Source organism: Xenopus laevis, chromosome 5L (assembly GCF_017654675.1).
Source record: "Xenopus laevis strain J_2021 chromosome 5L, Xenopus_laevis_v10.1, whole genome shotgun sequence".
NCBI lineage: Eukaryota > Metazoa > Chordata > Amphibia > Anura > Pipidae > Xenopus > Xenopus laevis.
Genome location: NC_054379.1, coordinates 97,966,293 through 97,988,125, shown reverse-complemented (window position 1 = coordinate 97,988,125; position 21,833 = coordinate 97,966,293). Strand labels below are relative to the sequence as shown.

The following is a 21,833-nucleotide window of genomic DNA, read 5'->3' as shown; positions in this document are numbered from 1 at the left end:
TCTGTAATCTTATATCTGTTTATTTTATGTAACATCACTCTGCACTGAATTAGAAGCTTACTGAGCTATGCTTTCCCAGTGCTACTTGAAACAACTGCCCTTTGATGTATGATGATGCTCTGAGCTTTCTACACAAGGCCCACAACAGACTATTGCTTTCCAAGTATTATTTATTTAGCCTAGTTAGGCTTAAGCATTGTCACAATCTATTTATCAAGGGTCCAATGTGTATTAATAGGATGGACAGTTCTTCCAACAGTTTATAAATACTATATACCGTAGCTGCTTTCCTTTCTGAAAGAGGACCTGATGACAGCAAAATATGGTTAACTGAGCAATCCAACTTCTAAATACCGTTGACTTTAACAAGAAGAGAGAGACAAGCATTCATGGAAATAGTCTATGTATATTCTATTAGTGGTTTGCAATCAATTCAATGAACTACTATTGTTTGAAATGCTAGAAATACAAAGTTATATTTAATGATGCAATTTTGATAAAAAATATATGATCTCGTGTAAAAGTGTGGGCATAAAAATCAGTGCAAATATCCACTTGTTTATGGACCTCTTTAATAGACAGCACTTATATATGCCAACCTTTATTCATCAATGGAGTTTAGCCACTTGTTTTGCTCCTCTTCTAGGGTTTTCAACATTTAGGGACAGAATTATCAAAGGTCGAGGTGAATTTTCAAATGAAAAAAATTCGAATTTCGAACAATTTTTGTGTACTTCGTCTAGGGAATAGTCCAAATTCGATTCAAATTTGAAAAAAAATTTGAAAATTCGAATATCGAAATTTATCATGTACTGTCTCTTTAAAAAATCGACTTCAACCATTCGCCATCTAAAAGCTGCGGAATTGCTGTTTTAGCCTATGGGGGACCTCCTAGAACCTATTTGGAGTCAATTGGTGGACTTTGAAAAATTGAGGTCTTTTTTGGCAAAAACTTCGAATCAAATCAAATTTGGCCAAATACGGACCTATTCAATCGAAAACTGACCTATTCGGTTGGTCCTTTTGAATTCGAATTTAGAAGTTTTTTCAATTCGAAATTTGACCCCTGATAAATATGCCTCTTGGTGTCGTGTTTGGTTGAAATACTTCATCCATTATCCCCATTCATCTTAGATCTTAGGAAGGAATGGTTCCATTTAAAAATATAAACTAGATAAATTGATGGGCTGTGCATAATAAAATGTGTTTCTTATATAGTTAGTTAGCCAAAAATGTAATCTATTAAGGCTGGAGTGACTGGATGTCTAACAGAACACAAAAACCTGCTTTGCAGCTCTCTAACTCTGAGTTAGTTAGCGATTTTAAGGGGGGGGGGCACATGGGACATAATTGTTCATTGAGTTTGCAATTGATCATTAGCATGCAGGTCAGAATCAAAAGCAAACAGTTATGAACCATTTGCCCCCCCCTCAAGTCATTGATTGGTTACTATTGGTTACCAATCAGTGGAAAACAAAAGAGCTGCATAGCAGGAAGTAGTTGTTTGGCTATTATGTTAGGCATCTGCTCTCTCCAGCCTTTATACATTACATTTTTGGCTAACTACTTTATATTACAAGTATTTTTTATTTTGCACAGCCTATCTATTTACCCAGTTTTTATTTTTATACTGAACTGTTCTGATCTGACTCAAAGTATGTCCCTTGGTCTGACTAAACACTTTTAGAACAGTTGTAAAGAATGCTGTGATATTTCTATTTTTAAAAGGGGGTTCCCCTTTTGAGTTAACATTTAGGGAGTTAATAACTAAACTCCGAATGAAAAAATCATGAAAAATTCTTGAATTTTGTTTATATAAAATCATACTTTTAAAAAATCACAAATTTTTCGGAATTTATTAAACCCCGAGGATAGAAAGTCAGAATCTGAAAATCCGGCATCTCAGACCTGTCGAGGTTGCATATAAGTCAATGGGAGAAGTCCCATAGATTTTTTTATGTGCGCTGGGTTTCGGGCAATACTCCGACGTGTTCTGAGTTTTCGGGTGAAAATTACTAAAAAATCGTGAAAATCGGATGAAAAAATCCCCAAAATTTGTGAAAATCTGATTTTTTTCCGCAAAGCAAATTTTTGGGAAAATGTAATAATAAATAAGAGTAAAAAACCTGAGCGAATTTGACTTTATAGGAGAAAATATTGAGATAATTTCAGTCTTTGATAAATAACCCCCTTAGTATGATGTTTTCTTTTTTTTAATCATGGTTTTTCAGTTATTCAGCTTTTTATTCAGCAGCTCTCCATGGCCTGAATAGTAAGATGAGTAATAAAAGCTAGCAATAACAATACATTTGTAGCCTTACAGAGCATTTGTTTTTAGATGGGGTCAGTGACCCCCATTTGAAAGCTTGGAAATAATCAGAAGAGTAAGGCAAATAATTAAAAAAACTATAAAAAAAAAATAATGAAGACTATTTGAAAAGTTGCTTAGACTTGGCCATGTTATAACATACTAAGTATGTGTGGTCTGGTCACCAGTAGTTACTGGTTTTGTTTTCTGAAGTGGTCAATCATTACATTCAAGTTACATTTTACTGCACAGTTCAAAAAACCCATCATTCTTTCATCCAGCTTTATTCATGTTATAATTTATTCCCTCTGTTAGAGTAATTCAATATTTCTCTTTGCATTGCTGACAACTGCATACACATTTAATTTACGTTCCGATTGTTGAAGTTAGTCCACTTTGTATTTTTGTATTTATTATTGACATTTTAATTGGATTTTCAGTATGGATTGAGTACAGTTATATTTTAATTATATTGTATCTAATATACACTAAGTTGGAGGGCACAGAACAAATAGATCAATAGGAATAGAATGAGAGAGAAAAAAATATTTTCTTTTAGTTCCATAATAGATCAGAGGACTCATTTACAACTCCTGGAGGGCACAAGAGCAATAGCACTCTGGAGACAAAGCCCAGCCCTGTCCTTGCTGCCTGCCTTCGGCCAGGTGGTTAGTAGAGGGCCCCAATGCAGCCCAAGCATTAAGCAATAAATCACCCAATGTGATAATAAATAGAGGGTCATTTACTATGATCCCTCCAATGCTGCACTTTGCACCTTATGATAAATCCTGGGCAGAAGCATTCTTTGCATAAGCACTAATGTGTGCTTGTCCTTAGCAGTCCTGCAAGGGCAGGCAGTACAGGGCCCTGTTGCAGTCTGCATCCATCTCCTTTTCTTAACTTGTCAATAACACATGTTAGAGCATGGTGCCTCCCTCTCTCATCCCACATGAATGCAATGCTACTAAATGCAGGTAGTGCTGCATTCATGAGGGCAACTACAGGTCTCTGTGTTCAAAACAGAGTACAGAGAGCGGCAGAATATCATTAACCGGTAGTCTGGAAAACAGGGTGTATAGTGCAAAAAATGGCTGACTGCACCATTTTTTTTGCACTTGCATGCTGTAAAAGAGCCCAGCAATATAATGAATACCAATACACAGTGGAACAACACATATAACCCATTAGGACAGTTGTGTTTATAGTGTAGAAAAATTAACTTTAACCATAATATGCAAAAAAAAAACGGAGCCTTGAAAGAAAATTTGTAAAAACTGGGCAAAGTTGCTCCTAGGTTGTAGCCCATAGCAAAAAATGCATGTTATATATTCTCTGTTGCTTGGCTTTGGTAGAACCACTACCCAAATGTATTTGTGTTTCAAGAGTTGATTAAATTATTACATATTGATATCATACCACCTGGCAATTTACTGAATATACAGAGGCTGCCCTTTGGTGTTAGAGGTCTTAGTATTATAGATGTTCTGCCCATTGTTACTATATTCATGGAGCCTTCATGAAATTCTGCTGTTTTCCCATTAGTTATAAAGATATAGGACACAAACTTAAACAGCCCCTTCCAGCATATTAATTATGCATTGTTTTTATATGGTGATGGGTTTTGTAAAATGTTACTTTTGCTTCACTTTTCAAAAAGTTTTATAATTCTACACCTAAATTATCATCTTTATTAGGATCTCTTATATGGAAATGTATAATCCAGAGAGCTTCAAATTACAAGTAGGCAATTTCCCACAGAGTCTATTTTAACAAACACTATTTTTCTCTGTAATAATACCTTGTATGTCGCGGTAAATGAGCTGCATAAACCATAATGTTGGTAAAACAACACTGTTGGGTTTGTGTAATGTTTAAATGTTTTACTAGACTTAAAGAGATACTGACACCAGAAAATAAACTTTTTTACATCTATCATAACATTGTCTTTGAATGCTATTCATGATTTTGCCATAAAAGTATTCCCCTGATGCTTTTACATTACCTTTCTTAACCCCATGTTGCTCTATGAGGGGGCTGCCATATTTCTGCAGCAGTAGTCCGTTAGCAGTAGAAACTCTTACTAACAGGTTAAGAAGGGACAGTCAGGTTGGCAAAACAGTCAGGTTTAGGAACTTCAAGTAACAATTACTTCGAAAAACGATCAATAGGCAACTATAGGGGCAGGCCTATGACCTATAGGCAACTTTTAGGGGCAGATTTATCAAGGGTCGAATTTTGAAGTAGAAAAAACTCGAAATTCGACCATCAAATAGAATCCTCCGACATTCGAATTTGAAGTCAGAGGATTTTATACGTCGTACGATCGTACTCCGATCGTACTTACAATCGAACAATTCAAACGATTTTATCGTACCCAAAAAATACTTTGACTTAAAAAAACTTAGCAAAACACACAGGAGGTCCCCCATAGGCTAAACAGCAATTCGGCAGGTTTAAGTTGGCGTAGTATTGAAGTTGACGTTTTTTTAAAAAGACAGTACTTCGATTATCGAATGGCCGAATAGTTGAACGTTTTTTACTTCGAATCTAAGTTGTAGTATCCTATTCGATGGACAAAGTATCCAAAAAATTAGTTTAAATTTTTTTACTTCGAAAATTCCCTCGAATTCACTTTGACCCTTGATAAATCTGCCCCTTAATGTAGATTAATATTTTGAAAAGAAAAATTTTAGTGTCAGTATCATTTCAAGGTATGAAGATCCAAATTACAGAAAACCCCAATTTCCACGCATTACAGAAAACAGATCCCATACCTATACCTAATGTTTTTTTCTTTTCCTGTGACAGTCCCAAGAGCACTTGCCCCAGCCCTGTAATGTAATAGACCAAAATAGGTCCACAAATTATTGAATCTAATCCAACTGCTGCTCTTTTTCCCCTTTAATTAGACACTTTATTCATAATCTGATTTTAACTGGATATCTTCATGATGTGTAAATTGACTTTATCTCAATAAGATTCTATTATTAACAATATGCTACACATGCTTGATACTCCCACCTCAAACAATAGAAAAAGGAGACTGCAATATTTGATAAAGGCTTTTCTAATGAGAAATTATTTTTTTTAAGATCCCCGCCTACTACCTCCAACTGAGTCGCAAGGTAGAAGCAGTAGGATTTTTCATCCGGCGCTAAGTGTAGAGTGTAGCATCCAGGGGCTGCAAGTGCTTTGGAAATAAGCACTAAGGGGTGTGCTCTTGCTCCCCCGGAGCCTTAAATTACCCTTTCTGTCTCTACTAAAAAAAATGCAGCACCTTTACTCTGATTTCCACTTTTTCAAGCTACTCAAATTTGCAAGATCTTGTCTGGATAGCTTTATTTTTTGTGCTTCTTGCTTGGGGTGGGGTGTGGTTTCTTATAAAAAATACATTCACGTTGCCCAGATCCATCCAAAAAAATATTAGAAACTGCACAATAAGTATGTTCCTATTCTCCTGTGACTAATTATATTACTGCCAAATCCAAGTACGCTTATTTCCTTCCTTTGCAAAACCTTACAGAATTTTCATTGGTAAAAAAAGCACTCAGTTTGTCTTCTGAGGAAATGGTAAATTAATGTTGCATTAGGTGTAAAGGCTAATAGCTGGATGCTGCTGAATATAGTAACTAAATTAGACGGCATTTCGGCTCAAGATGCCTAAAAATATATTCTGGATAATAAAAATGCCAAGAGTCATATAATTTATATTACATTTTCTAACCTTTTTGAGTATTCTTCTATTCTTCATTATTAATAATAAATAATATATTTTACAGCTGCTTTTGCTTCCATTGTGAAACAATAGACAAAGACATTTCCATTTCAAAGCAGCGTAATCCATCATAATTTGAAGGAGTGGTTCACCTTTAAGTTAACTTTTAGTATGTTATAGAATGGCTAATTCAAAGCAATTTTTCAATTGGTCTTCATTCTTCCTTTTTTTAAAGTTTTTGGATTAATTATGTGATTTGTAACCCTGAAACAATGCACTCAGCATACAGCTCAAAGCCATTGATAAGGATAAAAGCCCCATAGAACAAATATCCCAGTCCCCATGCATGGACTTTGTGAGATCTCAGTAGGTGGTTTGGTGGCAGTGGTGAAAGAATGCTTTTTAGCATGACCTGTTTCTTTGCTTATGTTCTCCTTCGCTCTGTGGAGCAGGCGACTCTTGCCCCTGTCAAACACTGTCATTGAAGCACACCCTTATCTCCTGTCCCTAAATATAGCCTTACTTTCCCCTGTCCTACAAAAGCACCAGCCATCATGAGGCAGCACCAAATGGACCTGATGACAGTAATAAAAACATCAAGAACACTGAACAGTTGAACTTGATGGATAGTTTTCTTTATCTCTATACAAGTTTGCTGGGTTATCACAGTAAAGCCCACATAATAGAACTCCATCCTTACAGAGTTATACCAGAGATATCCAGAGATTATACTGGATTATACCCTAATATCTAGAGACAGAGCAACTCATTCTCTTATCTTTTTGTACTTATTTCTTGCAAAAGCTAACAAGATTATTTGTGTTAACATAATGTGACAAATTGTGGGTTAACTCCACCTGTATTTGTATGAAGTGCTGAAGTATACATATACTTTAATGGTGATTGAAATTCAAATTATACCAAGCCATTATCCTATTTTTCATCTCTGACCTCCATTCCAATGTATGAATGACCCGCCTGTGAATGTTGTGTACAGGGAACTCTTATTCTTTTTTTATATTGGATTACAAAAGATAAATGTCTGGACTACTTGCTGGTTTTTCCCCATGCTTTCCTTTAAGTAAAATCCTTGCCCTGCAACCAGCTGTGATACACAGCACCAAGTTCAAAGGCAAAAAAGTAACTATAGATACAAGGTACTCTTGAGGCAACTTGTTGCTATTCTAAAAATACATGCACAGATACACAAACATTTTACATAAATATATGTAAAACAGAATTGCTCCCTAGCATTTCACCACCATCAGTGGTGTAGATTTTCTAATTAAACCAGTAGCACAATGCTACCAATAATGTCTTTGGTTTGTTCTCTGGGGTTTTATCCAGAGATCATGCAGAGGACAAGCAGCACCTGAGATGTGGCTGGTCTAAGCTAGGACAAAAATGCATTATTTTTAGTGATGGGCGAATTTGTCCCATTTCCCGATTTGCCATGAAATTCGCTAATATTCCGGGAAATTCACATAACAAGGTAAAAAATTTGCGAAAAGGGGGTGTAAAAATTTTTTTTTCTACGACAGGCGTCAACAGGCATCCGTTTAATTGTCGGAATTGTTGCGGGTCTCAAAAAACGTTGCTGCCATCGAATTTTTGAGCCAATTTCGCCGATTTATTCGCTGACGGCAAAACGTGCAAATTCGCGCCTGGCGAAAATATTCGCCCATCATTAATTATTTTAGTTCATAGAAATGGAAATACACCACGGCCCTTTAAATTGTGCACAAATAGTAAACACTGTGTAGCCATTGTTTGCCCCTTAAAATGTAAGTAAAGTGCTGCGAAATATGTTGGCGCTATATAAATATATGCTAATAATAATAAGTAAAGGAATTTTGTCTGGTAAGTTTACTTTTTTTAATACAGTTTGTGAACTGAACAGAATTACATGAGTGTGTTTTAACAGCATGCATATGTAATTAGACAGAACACTAGTTAACTTATTCTGTGAGTATAATGCTTAGAATCAATGTGCGTTTATTAATATTTTACAAGGAGATTCCTTCAAGCACCATGCATATTCCTATGGCAAAAGTATAATGTAATTAAGTAAAAAACAAGTTCTAGTTCTCATAATTCGTTATGCTCTGGAGGAATAATTACTTTTGGGGGTTGAGTTTCTCAGCATTTTCTTTTTTTTTTAACCCATTCTGGTAGTGCTAAGAAATATATAAAAATGAGATGTTAAACAGTAGTATAACCTTACATAATTTTCTATCATTTTTTTCTGCTAAAGTTAAGGGAGTAATTTGCATTCCTGGTGCCTGTTAATATGCTATCCACTTTACTTTAGCCTATGGATTCATAATGACCTAAATCTCTGAAGCTATTAATGTGATTTCTTACACTATACTTCAGTCTCAGGATCAAAAATTCAAGTTAATATGCATTACTTATAACTCTTCTTGCTACCATCTATTTTTAGAATGAAGATATTTCATTTCGGCTGAGCAACATGGTGCAGTGATTTTTTTTTCTCTCAGAGACGGATTTCCTTTTCAGTAATTGGATTTGACTCCAATTTCAAAATATTTTATCAAAATCTAGAAATAATTAATGAGTGCTGTGCATGTGTTAGGACTCTAGCAACTTTCTCCCTCAAATGTAATCTCATTAAGATCTGAAGTTTGTTTAAGCACAAAATAATTGCAGCCTTCAGTACTTTTGTTGCTGCAGCTGATTTCAGGGAGATCTCAGAGAAGATAGTTTCAGTATTGTTTCTGCATCAACCATTTATCGAAATGCAACTACTGTGGCTCTGTTTTATGCCAATCCAGCCTAAAAAGTTGTATGGAGACTATTAAAATGCCAACTCATTCACATTTAAAAATAGCCTTTCATGCAATCAAACAAATAGGTGTATGCAGTTCAGGATTATGGATACAGCATTTGCTTGGTACATCATCTAAATACATATATTAAAGCAGTTTGGATACTTTTGACAATGCATTGGGTCCCCTGCTCCTATTCTGCAAACATATTAAATACTGGCTGGTAAGTTTAGTGTGCAACTTTTTGTTTCAGTGACTTGCCCCTAAAACCCCTTTCATCAGTGGTGTAACTAGTTATTGGGCTCCACTGCAAACTAATTTTAGGGACCCCAACATATACAGAGGTTGTCCTGTTTTACCAATATATGTTGAATTTGCCCATTAATTAGGGCCTTGTGGGGGCCCCCCATACCTCCTGCCCCCCCCTGCAGCCACAGGGTCTGCTTCCTCTGTAATTATACAGTTGACTTTTATTTAAGATACTTGCCTTAAATTGCTCTTTTCCCACTTCCGCTCAGTACCATACCTCCCACCATTTTGGAAATAGAAAGAGGGACAAAATGATTTGCAACGCGGAGCAGGGGACATTTTTTTGACCATGCCCATTTTGTGGCCACACCCCCTAATTACCATGTTGATTTTACAAAATTTGTCAGGTTATGAAAGCTTGAACACATTTCTGTCGTTTTTATATGTTATTACAGTTTTGCTAATGAGGGTGAATTGCCCTTTAAGCTGCAAGCCAGTTTCCCAAGAGACTTGCTTATCTTAAATTGTTACAATTACTTATTTGCTTATCTTAAATTGTTACAAAAGTATCTAAGTGCACCTTGGGCTATCTGCCAAAAGCCAATTAAGTTAGATACTTTGTATCATTTTCTGGCTGTTCAGTGCAGGAGATCAAAGAGAAAGTCAGTACATTTCAGTAACAAGCCTGGTGGTTGAACTATCAAAATCGGGACTGTCCTGCTCAAAATGGGATTGGGAGGTATGATACAATCCCAATACATGCCAGGGCCTGATAGTAAGCATTGCTGCACTGCATCAGTGTGATGTCTCGTTAACAGTAAAGAAACTTGCTAGAATGTATGCTCACTCCATCAATTACAATATGCAAATGATGTGACTAACCAGTGTTGACAATCAAGTGTGTTTGTATGTTTATTTGATAGAACAGCATTTATTTAATATTATGATTACATACCTTTTAAGTATGTGCCATTTTAAAAGTAATTCAGTTACCCTTATTATTCTGCCAGTATTATGAATCAAGTAATATTTTTAGCAACTCTGTTTATTGTAATGTGCAGGAATATAGCAGAAAAAAAAGTTAAATTCTAAAGGGAGTTTTCGGAACATCTGGTATGCAATTACACATACAATATTTCATTGCCATGCCCCTAGCGTGCTCCCATTGAACTCAGTGTAATTAAGCAGAATGAAACTAATGTTCTAGGAAAGGCCAATTTAAAACATACATTTAAAAAAAATGCTGTTTATTTCCTAATAAAAAAGTCTCATAGAGGGGAGCATATTTGAGTAATGTGCTGTTCATGGTATGGTGCTGAATTAACAACAGTTGTACTCCTATAAACACACAATTTAATTTTAGATATATAGAGGCATATAGAGTGTTTAGGAAATGTATCATGCTCCATTCAATAATTCAATGGTGAAATAAAAATCAGAGTTTGGACTTATATATCCAACTATGTAGATCTTGCAGAGCTGGATAGTCCTTTTCGGAAATTTATTCGCCGGTGCCGAAATGCAGAAATTTGCCGCAAATTTTTGACAGGCGGATTTATTTGCCCATCACAAGAGCTGTCACATCCAAATAAATTGTTAATCAACCATTTAGTTTGTTGTTTTATTTATAGTAAGTAATGGAAATAGTCATAGTACCTTTCCATCTCTGTATGGGCTCAAACCCACATGGTTCAATAAAACCAGTTATATAATATACATATATTTAAATATTTTATTTAACTCTTGTAACTGTGGATTTGCTCCCTGTTGTAAAAGGTTTTGTAAATAATTCATTTAAGAATTGATTGTAACTCACAAGGACCCCTTCCTTCACCTATTTTGAGGGCTCATGTAAAAGAAAAAAGTTGTCAGTGTAATGGTGTAGTGCCTGAGAGCAGCTGGATATAGGCAATACAGCTAAGAAAGGGTTACAAATATTTGGGTAAAGCTTTGGAAGATAGAACTCAAATAAAGATGGTAAATTTGAAAATGTAATATTCATCTGAGCTGAAAATTCTTCTTGCATTACAGTGTGTAACAGTGTGTCTACTTTTTATTTGCAGTTTGTCCAATTTTAAGGACTGATGGAGTTGACAGTAAACAAATATACAAGCAAGTTGTTGATATGTCAGGTAATTATATTTATTTATGTCAGTTTTCTATCTATCATTACTCTAATTATCTGTCTGTCTATCTAACCAGTTTTAGTCAAGAGTACATTACTACAATACTATTTGGGGGATATAGTTAAAAGTCATTAATGGTAAATATAAACGGTTTAAACTAGTTTTTGCTTTATGTGCATTTGGACTACAATGTATTTAGCAACTTACCTGCCAGCTGAAAAAGGGCTGTGCAGTTTATAGTCTGTATAAGCAGTAAGAACATTTTACTGGAAAAGTTACTTTGGAACAAAACACAGCACCTTCAGGCAAATAAAAAGAACTGCAGTAAATGTGTATTTTATGTGTTAGTGACTGCTTCTCCATATGGAATTGTTAGAGAGCCTGGTACATTTAAAACATTCCCTGCATGTTACTTTAGCTCCAGGAGATAGGTTTCCCATTTCTAACTCCGTTCAAATTACCAATTGACCCACAGCAGGTAGAAAGCAAACATTGCCATTGGGCAACTTGGTTTAACAGCCACTACAAGGGTAATGATAGAGTGCGGGCTTACAGAACTGGCAGTTGCGCTTTGTGACTAAATAGACTGTGTATGGTTATTGTTGTGTTATATACTGTATATATCCCACAATTGCATGTAACAGAGCATGTATTTGCATAGAAATATTTTTACTTGCGGAAGTTTTTTTAAGTTGCACCAATGGGGCAAACACTATTGACTATACTAGTGCTGATATATTCCATGCTTTAGAACCTTAATGTCATAATTGTTCTTTTTACAGGCTATGACCTTGCTGAACGTTTTTCTCTTAGACAGATTTCATGCGGCAGTGAACACACATGTTTTAAACTTGGAAGTACGCCGCTTATTAAAGACACAATGTAAGTGATGCATTTTTTTTGATAAACAACCTGTTTCAATTCTTTATTATTATACACAGGTATAGGATCCCAGAGTTCTTGGGACCTGGAGTTTTCCAATAAGGGATCTTTCTGTATTTCGGAAAGAAAAAACTTTGATTCATCGAGTTGGGGGTTAATAACCCAAAAACTCGAATTGATTACGTTTTCAGTGAAAAAAAAGAACTAAAATTGCTCAAATTGATCGCATTTTCGAGCAAAATGCTCCAGAAAAAAACTTGAACATCATGAAGGCTGTTAACCTCTTCAAATGGTTCAAGGGACCTCTGCCATTGACCGCGACAGATTTTAGATTGTGTATTTTTGGAATCAAGCTATTTCCAGGGTCAAGTTATAAAAAATCTTGAAAAATTCAATTTTTTTTTTAAAAATCTTGAAAAATTTGAGTTTTCTATTAAACACTGAAATATTGATTTTTGACCAAAAAAATATTAATAAATAAATTTTCATAGAAAAGACAATTCTGCCCTTAAATCTGCTAAAACACATCTAAACATTAAGTGGGTTATTTATCAAAATCCGAATTTATCTGATTTTTTAAATTAAAAAAGCAAGTTTGCATTGGATTTGGGAAAAACTCATTAAAATCAAGCGAAAATCCGAATTGTACAATATTTTCAGATTTTTTTCCGAAACGCTCGTTTTTTCGTTTTTTTCCTGAAAAGTCCGAATTTTTGAAAATTTTTGTCCAAAATCCCGAAATAGTCAGAATTTCAGGCTAATTCTAGTGCAGACCATAGAAACTTCCAAATAGGAAAGGGACCTCGCCCATTGACTTATATACAACCTCTACAGGTCGCAATTTTTCGGATTTTGACTTTTGCAGCCTCTGAGTATAATAGATCCCGCAAAAATGTTCGTTTTTTTTAACATTAAAAATTTGGATTTTATGATTTCTGTTGTCCTTTAAATTAATCGGTGTTCATCTGCATGTGGGCATTCACACTTCTTTCTCTACCTGTCCCCTTAACTTGTGTCTGAATTTCTTTTCAGGCACTTTTCTACTGATATTCCATTGTGACTTCCTTACTTCTGCTTGGTTGTTAGGGTATTTAAGCTATAGCAATCAGGCAGCAGTCTTAGCTGTCTGTTTACTTAAGTTGTCTATAGCTTAAATTGTCTATAGCTCAACAATGCGTATCCCGTATTTAAGTGTAATTACTCAAATATACGTAAATATAGAAATTGATTTCAGCCTTACTTCTTGCAAGTTGTGAGTTTTTTAGCATTCATTTAGGCCTAACTGCATTATCTGCTATAAATCTTGTGGCTTTCTTTGGTGCCACTGCAAATGACCACACTAATGAATAGTTTATAAAAACAGTATTTATTTGCAATTTGCAATACAACTATTATTAAATGTAATTATGACCAATGATATAGTATCAGTAATCATTTATTTTCACATTATGTTATTATGAATGAACGCACTAATACATTTATAAGAATCATTTTCCTTCAGTAAACTCATTAAAACACTAACATCACGTCTCCCACTATATAATTTCTGGCATTCATTCACATAACACCACACTCCACGTAGTGATATATAATGATGCAAATGTTGTCTCTATTCAGCACTGGTGTATACTACAAGGTACTGTTGTATTATTACAGAGAAAAAGGAAATACAGGTATGGAACATGATATACAGAATGCTCGGTACCTGGAGTTTTCTGGATAATGGATCTTTCTGTCATTTGGGCCTTCATACCCTCAGTCTTCTAGAAAATCATGTCATCTATATATATGTGATAACAGATACTGTGTGGGTTTAGATAACATCAGTGATAGAACACTGTTTAATAAACAAAGCTAGAATCTCTAGCCACAAAGCATAACAGGACCACTGCTTTTTTGATAAAAAGGAACGAGATAAAACCCTATGAAAACACATATTTACCAATTGAAAGATGGTTATGCTAGTATCTCTGTAAGAAAAGAATATATATATATATATATATATATATATATATATATATATATATATATATATACTATACTTTATATACATATATATATATGCCAATATACTTTTTTTTATATATATATATATGCCAATATACTTTTCTAAATGTTTTTGCTCAGTGACTTTGTCACACTGAACTGTATAATTATGTGTGCCACTGTTACAAAATAAATATTTCCTAAATGAATGCCGATTGCTAGAATCTTTAAATAAAGGGAAAGTGTTCAGAACCCACTGAAAGTTTAATTAACAACTGCGTTTTGCTTTCAGCTCTTTCATTCTGTCACACACATGGTCGTCAGGAATTGATTTTATTTCCTGCAGCCTCGAAACAAGGACAATTAAAAGCAGGAGATGATTGCTGGCTTGTTAGATTCTAGAAGCCACCCACCATTCCCTAAAAGATCCTTTTTTTAAAAAAAGGTCATATACCATTTTTTTCTACAATCATTTAATCTAAACTATCTACAGTACAATGTCCCTACTGAACGATAAGCCAGTAAACTTCAAACTACATTTAAAAATCTAGCATGGTCTAAATGTCAACATCCCTATAATGTACAGTACACAGCCTAATGTTTCAAGTGTCCTAATATGAACTGTTGTCATAGCTACATTCTAGATTAACCGTAAATTAATCTTTGAGACTGAGGCGCAAACCACAGGTAACTCCACTACAGGAAACACAGGATATCTAATTAAGCTGACTTAGAATAATAAAAACCTCTTGACTAGATCTCCAGTTACTCTACAGTCACCCATTCAGCTAGCATGCACATCTTCTATGACAGCAATAAACAGATTCATCTTTTAACTAAGTAAATACTGCAGATTTATTTGATTTGTAAATATCTTAACTGAAACTATGTATATATCATTCAATCTGGTTCTTTTATTGACAATCCTCATTAAGCTTAAAGGGATACTGTCACTGGAAAATATGTTTTTTCCAAAACACATCAGTTAAAAGTTCTACTCCAGCAGACTTCTGCACTGAAATCCAATTCTCAAAAGAGCAAACAGAATTTTTTTATATTTAATTTTGAAATCTGACATGGGGCTAGACATATTGTCAGTTTCCAAGCTGCCCCAGTCATGTGACTCGTGCCTGCACTTTAGGATGGAACTACTTTCTGGCAGGCTGTTATTTTTCCTACTTAAAGGAACAGTAATGTCAAAAAAATAAAAGTGTTTTAAAGTAATGAAAATATAATTTAGTGTTGCCCTGCACTGATAAATCTGCTGTGTTTGTTTAAGAAACACTACTATTGTTTATATAAATAAGCTGCTGTGTAGCAATGGGGGCAGATATTCAAAGAAGAAATGGCTCAGGTTACACAGCAGATAGCAAATAAGCTTTGTCTGTCTAATGGTGTTATCTGTTATACATTAGTTAACCTGTGCCATATAGCCGTTTTTCAATTTCCGCCATTGCTCCACAGCAGCTTGTTTATGTGAACTATAGTAGTGTTTCTGAAGCAAACAGATCAGTTTTACCAGTGCATGGCAACAGTATACAATATTTTCATTACTTTAAAACACATTTTTTGGTGTTACTGTTCCTTTAATGTAACTGAATCAGTCTCAGTGGGACTTGACTTTTACTATTGAGTGTTGTTTTTAGACCAGGGAGCTGTTATCCTGTGTTAGGGAGCTTTTATCTGGTTACCTTCCAATTGTTCTTTTGTTAGGCTGCTGGGGAGGAAAGGGAGGGAGGTGATATCACTCCAACTTGCAGTACAGCAGTAAAGAGTGACTAAAGTTTATCAGAGCACAAGTCACATGACTGGGGGCAGCTGGGAAACTGACAATATGTCTAGCCCCATGTCAGATTTCAAAACTGAATATAAAAAAATCTGTTTGCTCTTTTGAAAAATGGATTTCAGTGCAGAATTCTGCTGGAACAGCACTATTAACGGATGTGTTTTGAAAAAATATGTTTTCCCTTGATAGTATCCGTTTAACTATGTTAAATAATATGGTTTTGGCAAAATCTGTAAAAAATTGCATTATTTTCTTATTCATTATAATTTAAATATTGTTTTTTATTTATTACATTTTTGCATAATGTTATGTTGTTGCATTTAGTATACAGATATGGGACTGAATGCTTTGGACTGGGGATGTTCCCATAATTTGGGAATTAAATTAAAATGGAGTCTGTGGGATATGGCCTTCCCATAATTCGGAGCTTTCTGGATATTGGGTTAATTTATTTGGTTGGTTTGAATAAATCCATGTATACAATATCTGTTTTACTAGCTAGAATTGTTGTTTCTATTGAACAGTCTCTTTAAAAAACTAAGACTGTTTTTGTACTGTTATTTGAAGAGCAATATGTTATAAAATGAGATGAGCTTATGATTCTCTTTAAGGGTAAAACTACACTGGAAATGTTGATCAGATTTTGTGGGTCAGATTTTATCTGATCTTGCCATGCAACACCACACAACATCACACGATTTGTAGGACCCTACAAAATCTGATCCCCTATAGCTATAATGTATATATTATTCTAGTTTAATGTTATGTAATATAGTATAAGGGTAGCCCTACACGGACGATTTCCGTGCACTTCTGTCGGATCCAACGCTGGACAATAAAACGCCAGTGTCAAGTCGGATGCGACGGGCAACAAGGTAAATAATACAAAAGTCGGATGGTGCCACAGTGTTCGCCCAATGCGCGTTGGACACCATCCGACTTTTGTATTACTCAACTTGTTTCCCGTTGCATCCGACTTGATGCTGGCATTTTGTCGCCCAGCGTCGTATCCGACAAAAGTGCACACGGAAATCGTCTATGTAGTGCTACCCTAAGATTATAATTATATAAGTTGGATCAGATAATGTTATTATTGTGTGGTTTGGTGTAGGTTTAACCAGTCACCATCAGATTTTATCTCGTCGGATTAAGACGCAGTATACAGCATTTGCATCCGACATTATTGCTGCGTCAGATGGAAAATTTTCCATGTAGTTTACACATTTGATTTTTGTATCAATCCCATGACCCGTGCAATGTGACTACATCTGACTTTTAGGATGTGTTTTGTCGATCCAACACCATCCTACAATGATAAAAAGTGGTAATTTGTCACTGTTTTCTACAATGCTTTTTTTTATAAATATCCTCCTTAATGACCATATTAGGAAAATTCTGACTGCATGCATCAAAATTACTTTAAGCTAGCATTTATGAGAGTTTTTACAAAATAAATTTGTGGATTAACAGACTGTAACCATATTGAATTTTAACAAATTGAAGGTTTACATTCTGTACCTTAGAATACTGTTTAAAAATAGGCGTTTACATATATTTTAGGAGCTTTAAAAGTCAAAGCTTTAAAAATCAATAATTCAGATACCAGAGGAGCTATGCCAGATGTTTCAGTCGATCACCTGAACCTGGCAGATTTTTTTTTTCTAAGAATCAATTGTATTTTGTCGTTTTGAATAAAACCTTTGATATTCCATAGAAATGTCAAACCTTGTAGCGCACAACATGCTGTATATTTACAACTACAGAACATCTCTAATTCTTGTTGGATGTGGTGCCTAAAATATTGTGGATCGTTCATTATTACTGTTGGCATTAATTTTAAGTGGGGTGTAAAGTCTCTCCATTTTGCAATATTTTTACATTTTCCTATTTAGTCAGTACTGCACTGTAAATCTTACCGTGGAAAGAGGATCTAAACTTAGTTACATATGTTTTATTGAAGAACCACTAAAAAAGAATTAACCTGATACATGAACGTCTAAGGAACAAAATCCAAATAAAAGAATGAGAATGTAGACAAGAGAGATTATTTAAAATTATAAAGTAAAAATACAATATTCTAAAATCTTGTCATCATATCTACATGCAAAATAGTGTTCATTTGGCATTTATATATTGTGCCATGCATTGGAGAAAGGTGTTTTTATTTTATGAGACTTTATCAGATTCTGTTGTTTTTAGTCATTTTAGTCAACTTAAGCTAAGAAACACAAATCCTACAGGAAAACAATTAAAAAACATTCACTAGGGGGCAGATTTACAAAATTCGAGTGAAGAATTCGAATGTAAAAAACTTCGAATTTCGAAGTATTTTTTGGGTACTTCGACCATCGAATTGGTTAAATTTGTTCGAATTCGAACGATTCGAACGATTCGAAGTAAAAATCGTTCGACTATTCGACCATTCAATAATCGAAGTACTGTCTCTTTAAAAAATACTTCGACCACCTACTTCGGTAGATAAAACCTACCGAAGTCAATGTTAGCCTATGGGGAAGGTCCCCATAGGCTTGCCTGTGATTTTTTGTTCGAAGGATTTTCCTTCGATCGTTGGATTCAAATCCTTCGAATCGTTAGATCGAACGAAAAATCCTTCGCAGGATTTGCGCAAAATCGTTCGACTTCGATATTCGAAGTCGAACGATTTTAGTTCCCAGTCGAATATCGAGGGTTAATTAACCCTCGATATTCGACTATTGATGAATCGGCCCCTAGGTGTACATGATACAGGCTAAAGACCACATTTTGTGTTATCCTCCTCCCTAAAAACTATATGTGGAAGAATGCAAAGATCTAGAAAGTTATTTCTGTTAAATATAGTGTATGAGTCAAACCACTTAGTTCATGATAAAATTTAATTGTTCATGATTGAGATTGGTTGTGTTTTAAACATATACCCTTTTGAAAGCGTATACCCTCTTCCACCAATTTGGTTCCCCTTCTCTTATATTCCTTCTATCATCATTCATGTTAAAGGAACAGTAACCCCAAAAAATGAAAGTGTTTAAAATGAATGGAAATATAATGTACTATTGCCCTGCACTGGGAAATCTGTGTGTTTGCTTCAGAAAGACTACTATAGTTTATATAAACAATCTGCTGTGTAGCTATGGGGGCGGCCATTTCAGATAACTTCTGAATATGAAATTACTTCAAGGGAATATACAATAAAATTAAAATATTAAAATTTCTTGTGTACCCTTTTCTATTTTTCCAAATAGATTTGTTTTTGCTTAAAAAATGGCTTTAATAATGGAATTTTCTGATTTAAACTGACTCTTTATGCAAATTGACATTCCTTACTTTTTTTAAACTTTTTTTTTCATTTGGTAGGAGGGCCTTTAGGTTATTTAAGGACGATGATTAATGTCTACTACATCACCTGACGAAAGGGCCAACCTCAGAAACATTGTGTATTACTTGACACATTAAACACTTAGGGGTTAATCCCCTTTTACATTCAATTCTGTGTGCCAGTTCCTCGTTTCCAGTGGATTCATGGGAGGGCCGTCTACCCAGAGGACTGAGCACCGAGTTAAGGAGGGCCATGGAGTTCGTGCAAACTTTACTTTTGCCAGTAGCCATTCAAGCCCAACACAGCAGATAAAAGATAAGTTCTGAAGAATCCCTAAATTATATAAAGTGAGAGACAATGGATCCAGAGTCCCAGACCTCCCATACCTGTGTAAAAAGATTACCTGAAGGCAGTAGAAAATGTCAGCATTGCATAGGTTAAAATGAACAAAATGTTCACACCTAGTTGTAGATGTGAGAATAACACCCAAGCAGTAGAAATAGGAACACATAACACAGAAACGCCTAATATACCCATCACAGTTACAGGTTACTTCAAAAAGTATGAATAAATGCCATTTTCTATGCTGAAATCCAGCTGTTTAACAGTTCTTTCTGCATCATTTGAAATCCTGGCAGGGAAGGAGGGACTAAAACACTGCAAATTGTAACAACTTCTCCACAGTTTACAGACAGCATTCAGGAACTACATAACCCACAATGCATTGCACTGGGATGTTCCGTTCCTTATTGAAATCACGTGTGCAGGGAATTGAGGGATTTGAAGGATACAGGCTGAGGACAGGTGGCTGCTGATACAAAGTAATGGTTAGTCAGCTCAGCAAAGTAGAGCAGGGGGCTAGGCTTAGGGAACTGTTCCAAACCATTAAAAATCATGAAAAGTCTGCATATTTTTTAATTGATGTATATTGCAAAGTTGCTTGAAATTATGTTTACTTTTCAAAAAGCTTAAGTTATATTTGTGGAGTTCCCCTCTACTCACATAATTGAGAACTACATGCTTACCAATTGAGAAATAGTCTATAGTGCAGGTGGTCTATAGGAGCACAGTTCATCCCTGTACCAGTTTTTATTAGGTTGGAAACCTAATTATTTAAAATGATCCTTTCCAGCTTGCACCAGATAATTTTAAAGTAACATGCATTATGCAGTTGAAATACCTGGATAAAGCTGTGCTGTATAGGGCTAGTTTGCGAAAAATATCAGTTCCTGAAAAAATTGTGGAAAGGGCTCTGTAGTACGAATCTACAGTATTTTACACATAATTCACATAATGCCAGTTAATCTTTTGATTTGCCTTCTACTTTTCAGCAGTATAATTATAATCTTGTTATTATGAATATGGCTATGGTTATGTACACCACTACAGTGAAGGCAATGAAGTATTCATCTTTGGGGTATAGTTTTCCTTTAAGCAAATATCTTTTTGTGTGTATGCAGATCTGCTTTAAGGCTAGTCACATTTTTCATTGTCTTTCATTGGGGGGCTTTGTATCCAATTGTGAACCTCATATTTTCAAAGGAAATTCCCTGCATGGTCTCTGCATATGTCATAAAATGTTACATATAATAGATTTGATTAATAGTATCTAGCTTCTTCAGTCAACTGCACTGCCCCTTTCATTGATAGATGAGTTGTGATCATGAATGATTATATTTGTGCTATATATTTACAAGCACATCACTTGCTGGCTAAACAGAGATGGCTTGTCCATTCCCATAAATAGATTCATGGATATATTTGACGTGCCAGTGAATATAATTAATTAAAGCTTGAGTCAGTGATGGTTGTAGAAACAGCCTACAACTTACCTATTTGAAATGTTCTTTTTATTAAATAGTATAAAATACATAATGTTTTTGCAAAATATTTTCATAAATTTAAACACATAAAGTAAGATATTTTAAAGCAAAAACAACCTGTAGTTGTCAATTTAAATAATATTACTATGATTGTTATATCATTGCCTAACTCTATAACCATTGGTTCTTGCATATTAGGGTTCATATACTTATACCGCACTGAGTGAAAGATAGCATTCATTGGGGGCAAATTTATCAAAATGTGAGAATAGAACTCATTCACTGTCTATTCATTCCTATGGTATTTTTAAAAGCATATTTATCAAATGGTGGACTCTATTGATGAATACGATTCTAAAAATCTCATAGGAATGAAAAGAAAGTGAGTGAATGAATATTTCTGTGGTACATTTTTATAAATCTGTCCCTAAAAGTATGTGTGTCATCATAGCCATCTTGGACTTCTGTATAGTTCAAATAGAAGAGGGGGATGGTGGTTAGCACAGCTTTTCTTAATGGTATGCGTCCAATTCCTTAATAGTTGCTCTGTGCTGCAAATGATCCAAGTATAGGAGAAGGAAGAGGAACTCCAGCAGTATTACTGCAAACAACTTTTTATTCCAGGCAGTGGTAAACACAACATGTTTTGGGTTCAATACCCTTTATCAAGTGAATAAGGACCATTAACACGTGCACCCATTTAAAACTCATATGCACTTTGACCTATACAACATAGTGCAGTCTGGGTAATCAATTTAAAGAGAAATGTACTAACACATTTTAAAACATTGGTGCGTACTGTATAAAGGTTATAATGCAACACATAAATAGTGAAGCCGGTGCTCAGACCATAACA

General features: G+C 34.8%; 1 protein-coding gene across 2 annotated transcripts in view; it reads left to right on the top strand.

The window, feature by feature from the left end:
- LOC108716928 (collagen alpha-1(XIX) chain) overlaps positions 1–21,833 on the top strand; it is a 343,423-nt gene that overhangs the window by 45,729 nt on the left and 275,861 nt on the right. For both annotated transcript variants that reach the window (XM_041563150.1, XM_041563151.1), the window contains exons 3-4: positions 11,125–11,193; positions 11,970–12,069. In XM_041563150.1, the coding sequence (XP_041419084.1) occupies positions 11,125–11,193; positions 11,970–12,069 (169 nt within the window). The remainder of the gene's footprint in view (positions 1–11,124; positions 11,194–11,969; positions 12,070–21,833) is intronic.